Source organism: Nymphaea colorata, unplaced genomic scaffold (genome assembly GCF_008831285.2).
Source record: "Nymphaea colorata isolate Beijing-Zhang1983 unplaced genomic scaffold, ASM883128v2 scaffold0572, whole genome shotgun sequence".
Taxonomy (NCBI): domain Eukaryota; kingdom Viridiplantae; phylum Streptophyta; class Magnoliopsida; order Nymphaeales; family Nymphaeaceae; genus Nymphaea; species Nymphaea colorata.
The window spans coordinates 1-7,671 of NW_022205078.1; the positions used below are offsets into that span (position 1 = coordinate 1).

At 48.9% G+C, this 7,671-nt stretch overlaps 1 protein-coding gene across 1 annotated transcript; it reads left to right on the plus strand.

Annotated features, from left to right (window-relative positions):
• Positions 1–462: 462 nt before the first annotated feature.
• LOC116245202 (uncharacterized) lies at positions 463–1,761 on the plus strand. Its single transcript, XM_050075503.1, is given in 1 exon segment — positions 463–1,761. A coding segment is annotated over 1 exon segment (1,299 nt).
• The last annotated feature ends 5,910 nt before the right edge of the window (positions 1,762–7,671 follow it).

Genomic DNA, 7,671 nt, shown 5'->3' on the forward strand with positions numbered 1-7,671 from the left:
CCAACCCCAACCCCAACCCCAACCCCAACCCCAACCCCAACCCCAACCCCAACCCCAACCCCAACCCCAACCCCAACCCCAACCCCTTGAGTTGATAAAACAAATATGAATGCATATCTACTGCCATCTTCATTATTTTCCTTCAAATAGGCTGGCTTCTTCTTCAGAAAGTATGAGCTTCGATTTATTAGCGAAGTTATTATTTCAATTCAAAGCTATTCCAAATTGTGAAGACCTCATGCCATCACACTTATCATCCTTTCTAGTAGAGATCCGAATAAGCTTGTAGATCTCTCCTGTCTATTCTAATCAAAAAACCATATCAGATATGGAAGATCTGCTTGACTAATTGATGAGTTTATCAACTGCAGCGTATCGAATTTGATCCGTTCATACTTGCTAACCTTTCAGACCATTTTATATCCTCAGATGTTGTGATATAATTATAAACTAATATTGATAATGCAAGGGCGCAATGTGGCGTACTTCCACAACGAGGAAATCGGCAAATTTTACTACTACAAGGACCACCCCATGAAGCCCAAGCGGATGGCCATGACCCACTCGCTCATCGAGAGCTTCGACATCTACCGCAAGCTGGACGTCTACCGCTCCCGCAAGGCCGACAAGCAGGAACTGCTTCGCTTCCACCACCCCGAATACATCAACTACCTCGAGAACTACGTCTGCAAAGACGTCCTCACCAGCCACGGCTTCGCATACACCAACGACATGATGCTCAAGTCCGAAGAAGAACGCAAGTTCCTCATCAACTCCAACAAGCTCAAGAGCCAGTTTTCGATGAACGAAACCGGGGACTGTCCGGGCTTCGCCGGACTTTACGAGTTCTGCCAGCTGTCGTGCGGAGGGTCGATCGATGCTTCCCAGCTTTTGCTGAGAGGCGATGCGGGGATAGCGGTGAACTGGGGAGGAGGACTGCACCACGCGAAGAAGTGCGAGGCGAGTGGATTCTGCTACACCAACGACATCGTGCTGGCCATCCTGGAGATGCTCAAGTACTACCCGCGAGTGCTTTATCTCGATGTTGATGTGCACCACGGCGACGGAGTGGAGGAGGCATTTTACCTAACCGACAGAGTGATGACTGTTTCCTTCCATCAGTACGGAGACGACTTCTTCCCAGGCACCGGCAGCATAGACTCCGTCGGAGAGGGCAAGGGCAAATACTACTCCGTCAACGTCCCGCTCAAGGTCGGAATCGACGACGACACCTACCAGGAACTGTTCAAGACAGTCATGGACGAAGTCATGGCCAAGTTCATGCCCAGCGCTGTCATCCTCCAGCTGGGCGGCGACAGCATCGCCTACGACGTGCTCGGCAGGCTCAACCTCAGCATCAAGGGACACGGCGAGTGCGTAAAGAAAATGATGACCTATGGCGTTCCCCTGATGCTGCTCGGCGGAGGAGGTTACACCGTGCACAACGTGGCTCGGCTGTGGGCGTACGAGACGGGCCTAGCAGTGGGGGAAGAGCTCGACGGCTACATCCCCAAGACTGATCGCTTCTACGACGCTTACCAGCCGGACAGCAAGCTGCACTTCACGGTGAAGCCGACCAAGAACAAGAACACTCCGGAATACCTAAACTAGGTGCGCGAGAAGACCTTCGAGCACCTGCGGATGCTGGAGACGAGTCCGGGCGTGCCCTTCCACAACGTGCCAGTGGTGGCGTTCGCGCCTGAAAACATCATGGAGAGCGAAGACAAGTACCTGAGCAGCCTCCTCAGCAGGAGAGATTAGATGGAAATGTGATCGTAATTAGAATAGTTATTAATGCAAACATCAATATCAGCTAACATCCATTGAGTGGAGAGCATATGGATATTAATTAAACTTTGCTTTATCTGTTTTAGACTTGATTGATTGTGATAGGTGATGAATGGGCAGCAAGGTAGTAATAAATATCATCATTTTGACCGCTGCTGCCAACGGTCGGCTGCCTCGGAAGGCCTTCATGCGGTGAGCTCGATCAGGTTCCTCTTTTCTACGCTCCTGCTCTCCTTGATGGTGGCGATGATCTCGCTGATGCTGGCGCCCTCGGGGAGGGCAGTCTCGTACCTCTCCAGCAGCTGGGCAATCCAACTCTGGGTGAGGCTGGGCAGCGTCTGCCTCTTTCCAGACTCAACGTAGCGGTTGTAGTAAAACACCGCGATCTCGCTGGCTGTCGGCTTCTTCTTGTGCTTGATGAGGAACTCCTCGATGTACTTGCACCCCTTGAACAGCTCCCGCTTGTCCTCCACACCGAACGCAGCCTTCGCCAGGCTGTCCCAGTGCTCGCCGCCGACCACCGAGAGAGGCCGCAAGGTCTTGGGGTGGATCTGCACCTCATGCTCGATGGGCTCAGGGCCGAACTTCCAGCTGGTTTCAGCAGCGGGAAGGGCAGGGATGGCGACGTTGTAGTCGAGGAAGATGTCGGAGAAGAGCTTGTGCTCATCCAACAACCCCCACACGTAGAGCAGGTCCTCGTTGGTGAGTCCTGCGCAGAAGGAAGGCATGCGTTTGCGAACCTCCTTCACCTGTTCCTCGTCAGCAGCTCCGTCGATGGGGATGAACTCGCTGCACACCTCCAGTTCCCTGAACTTCTTGGTGAAGTTGGAAGCATCGACGAAGAAGCCCTTCTGGTAGAGGCCTCTGAAGAGCGTCCTCATCGCCTTCTTCTGGCTGGCGTTCGACCTCTTGAACTTGTCCAGGAAGTAGAAGAGGGCCCGCGTGCGGAGGTAGTGTCTCTCGAAGCCGCTGTGGAGCGGGTATCCGAGCACCTTCACGATCTTGACCATCGCGTCGATGTCGAAGAGGTGGAAGCGGAAGGCGTCCTTCGCCGTGGGCTGGTTGAGGAAGCCGCTGCTGACGCAGTACCAGACAGCGATGTCGGTGCTGATCTGCGTGGAGACGAACTGGGAGAGACCGCACATGCTGGCCATCGTCTAAGTGTTGGTAAGACGGTAGACCAGATGCTCCCTCAGGTTCTCCTTGATGGGACTCAGGTATTCGATTTCCCCCTCGCTCACAAGGATCCAGATCACCGCGAAGTACATGGACAGGTTTCCCATGACCTTGCCGCCAGAGACGAGCTTGGCGATGGTGTGGTTTCCCACAGTGATGTGAGAGCGGTGAGTACCCAGCGGGATGGCGCCCAAGAGCCTGTTCTGCGTAAACGGGTTCTTCTTGAGCTTGTCCGAGTACTTCACGCCGGTGAAAGTGGAGATGCGGGACTTGAGCTTGGCCTTCAAGTCGGGGTAGTTGAGGATCCGCAGGGGACAGGCGTTGACGTCGTCGACGATGCCCTTCTCGACGCCCAGCAGGAAAGGCTCGCACTCGTCGATGAGGATCTGAGGCACGTCCTCGTCGAGGATGATGGGACACTCAATCGGATTCTTCGAGAGGTCCTAGAGCTCCACTTTCTGGTCGAGTTCCCCCGCAACCGCTTGCACTGCGGTCGCCATTTTGTTGGATTTGATCTGTCCAACGTTGTACTGTCCCCTCAGATCTCCGCAGAGACTGATGAGGTAGTTGATTTTCTGTTCGAGTTCGCCTGTGCCACTCTACTCGAAGTACTTCTGAGCCATGTTGGTGACCATCTGGAGAGCTTACTCTATTTTTTGTTCGTTGAGCTTCTCCCTGACCCTCTCGCTGTAGTTGAGCTTCTTGCCCATCTTCTTGGAGAGCTCCTTGACGAGGCGAGTCTTCATGGCGACCAGCTGGTTCTTGAGCTCAGGGTTGCCGTCCTTGCCCATGTTGATGGCGATGATCAGCTGCTCCATGCTGGCGTACTTCGCCTCGAAGTTCTAGAGACTGATTTCCTCGAGAGAGTCCAGCACCTTGTAATCCTCCTGCGTGTACTGCATCACCGTCTTCAGAGGATTGGCGCCGCACTTGCTGAACACCTTGCTCTCAGAGCGACGAGTGAACGGACAAGTCACCGAAAGGTTTGGCTCACTGTAGGCGCCAATCACGTAGCAGACAGCTTGCTAGATTTTGAAGCTGTTGGTGTTGAAGGCCTTGCTGAGGATAGTATCGCATTGGTTGACACTATGATCTCCGACCTCGCCATCAGTCACCAGGATGATGCTGGTGAACTGTTTGGCTACGATCTCCTGAGCAACGTATTCGGGGCTTGTTCCGCCCTCGCCCCGCATGGCCAGGATCTTTTCCTCGGCCTCCTTCTTGGAGGAGGCATAGCACCGCGAATTCCAAAAGTAGTAGTGAGTGATATCCTTTCCGTACTCAACGATGATATCGCTGACGGCCTGCCAGTAGTTCTTGCAGTTGCCGACCGAGCCGGAGTTGTCAACGAAAAGCGCAAATTGCCCTTTGATCATTGATTGTGATATTATTATAAAGAGATGAACCGCCTTGGGTATATAACTAATTCTTTTATTACCAATCTATTTATATCTGCCTATTTTATAAAAGAGAGGGGAAAATTATTAAATATAGATTGTATGATGAGATGAAGAATGTTGCTCATTTGATCAGTTTGATGATAGCTATGACTATTGGTCCTGGATATTGTAGGAAAAGTCCCCCTATTCGCTCTCTCTCTTAATTTATCTCTGCGATTTTTTTTATCTTCTCGACTTGCTCTGCTTCTACGATCTCTTCTCTGATTACTATTCCTCTGGAGGATTGGGAGTATCGTATTTCGGCAAAGCCTTTTCTTCATATTAGACTTCGATTTCGATCAGATTTTACTTCTTTGGCTTGTACTCAGACTTGGATTAGGACTTCTCCACACGGATCATTTCTCCCTACTATTGATACTCCTGCCCATCCTTCCCTTCAAGCTAAAGATAGTCAGGCTTGTAAAGGATAATACTCTCCAAATAGCTCTTATCGAAGATTTCTTGAAGCTAGACGTTATAGGCGTTGGCTAGCCTTGCTCGATCCCGAGAGGAAAGACGATGGGCGGAGATATTCGCATAGTGGCGAGTATATTCGTCATAATCGAATTTGGTGGGATCCGAGATGATCTTTTTGTCATAGATGCTGGTAAGGAGGATTTTCTTGTTAGCGCTGAGCTTATGCTGCTAGTTAGAGTTGATCGTGTCTCTAATCTTTGCTAGTTTTGGATAGAAAGTGAACAAATCCAAGTCACTGACAACCTTACTCCTAATCATGTGAACTCGAGCCAAGTTCTCATTCCAATCGTAAGATTTGGATATCTTGGCAAGGAAAGAAAGCAGCCATGCTTTGAAGACATCAAACTAGTTGATATCATTATACATCTGAAGCTTGTGGAGCTCTTTCCTGTTCATTAGGGGCGCCTTTTCCTACTTCTCCTTTTAATTCTCCATCTACTTTGCCTTCTTTTTCTTCTTATTTTAGTGTCCTTGGGTGGACATACCATGTAGAGCTCCTTTCCGATCAGCACTTCCTTGTAGTATGTATTGAAAGATTGGGCAATGCATCCAAACACGAATATAACGATTAGGGAAATCCCGCCAAGATACCCAAACAGCTCAGCAATAGTCGAATAAGTTACTGTATGAGTCTCGACTAGACCAGAATGGGAGAAGGTAACGTTGTACACTCTTGCGATGGTTGTTGCTGAGTTGGCATTGACAACCTCGTAGGGCCTAACCTAAAGGTAGTTGTATGTTGATATTGTCTTGCTTTCTTGGTTGGCTGTATAATTCGGCGTCGTCCATGTTATGTTCTGCCTTGTCAGCGTCAAATTGACTCCATAGGCTCTGGTAAGCACTTCGGAATTGGGCCTTATTTGCTGCACCTTGTAGGCAAAGCTATTCGCTTGAAGATTGATGGTAGGTACGGTGATATAAATACCAAGGACGAAGCTTGAAGTAAGCGATTGCAGAGATGTGCTTCCACCAGTTGTCCTGTTGAAAAGTGATACTCTGAAGTACTGAGTATTGTTGTAAATGGCGGTAGTCAGGTTGAGAGTTAGGTTATAAGGAAGGCAAAAACCATTGGTTACCGAGGCAAAGTAAGATGGATCGTCGCTGGGACTCATAAACCCATCAAAATAGTTAGCAGGACAAGGGATAAGATCGTATCTTGCCTACGTGGTCACCATTGCACCGTTTATCCAGGATTGCACATATTGATAAACTGCCATTCCCAAGGTAGAATTCGGAGAGTTGATTAGAAAGCTTGAGACGTTTCTGAATGTAAAATCAGGCTTGGTATAGAATCCGAAAGCTGCTCTAAAAGAAGTGTTGGTATTGAGCTGGAAACCTGGCGCCGTGGAGAGATCAGCAGGCATGATTCTATTGTAGCTGATGCGCTTATCCAACCCGCTGGAAAAGTTGACCAGATAGTACATAAAGATGAGCAAGATGATGGCAACAGTTGTCAAAGAGAGAATGCAGCCAAAGATAGATCGCACCCTCCATTGTCCATTCAGACTAAACTCCGCATCCGAATGGAACCAGTCGAATACAGATAAAAACTAAAGGGCCTTCGATTTTTCTGCGAATTTTTCATTCCTGTATGGTTCCATAGGCTATATAAGGTCCACATCTTCTTCGTTCTCCTACCTAAGACGCATTTCGATTTCAGCTTAGCTCAATTATTACGATCCAAATTTATGCTTGCTTGTGAGCATGGGGTCATTGGCATGATCTTCATTAGCCACTTGGTTTTGGCTTTCAACCTCGGACTCCTCTTCTTCGAGCTCAGCACATTCGAAGTCTTAAAGTTGGTTGGCAACTTTCTTTTCTTATACTGGCATAAAATCAGCCTTCTCTTTGAAGTAAACCAAGGAAAGTTCCTTCTATTCGTGCGTCTTATAAGGAATGGTTGATAACCTCGCACAGCTGTAGGCGTTTTTGCACATCTAGATTGCATTCAGGTCGTATTTTATCTTCTCGTCCACTTTCTGCATGCGACTGGTCCTGTATTTCATGTTTATGCAGCACATCAGCTTGAGCAGAGGCCGCGTGAAGAGGTAGCAGAACTTACGAGTGCTCGAATAGTTGTAAGCGCCTTCTTGGTAGAGCTATTCTGCCAGCCTCGCACGGACGTTATAGCTATTGTAGACCTTTCCACAGTTGTGAAACACAACGTAGCAGATGAAAAATATTCCTCCGATAATGCCCAGTATCACGTCGAGTGTGCTTCCTGTCAGATACACCCTAGTCATGTTTGGACTGGGACGCAGGCGAAGTTAATAATATGCAACAGAAGTATTCAAGGATTTGGTTACCTCGCCAAGTTGGTATCTGGACGTACAGATAGATTCTTGGATAACTGGCGGATCCTGTCCGATAAATCTCTTCCCGTAACTGTCCAGCAACTGTATGCGGTCGAGATAAAGCGTCTACTCAATCGACGTCGAAGCACTGAAGCCACTGGTTCCCTCTCTTAGGGTATGCATATAGGCTTGCCCTGATAGCCTGCCAGTGCTCGGATTGAATTGGTTAACAGGAGCGTACAAGGAAAAAGTATTGCTTGGACTATTAATGAAACTGAAGAAAGCGGAATTGGTAGTTGATTGCACGCTATCGCAATAGGCTGCGCTTCCACTGCAATATCCAAAGATCCGGAAGCCGAAGAAAGCTTCATTGTTAGTATTGTATGCGCCCATGGGTATGACAAGATTATCTGGCATCACGAAGCATAAGGAAGTATCAAGAGTGCCGCTAACGCTTTATGGTGTGATGCCCAAGAGATAACCTGAGTTCGCATTCA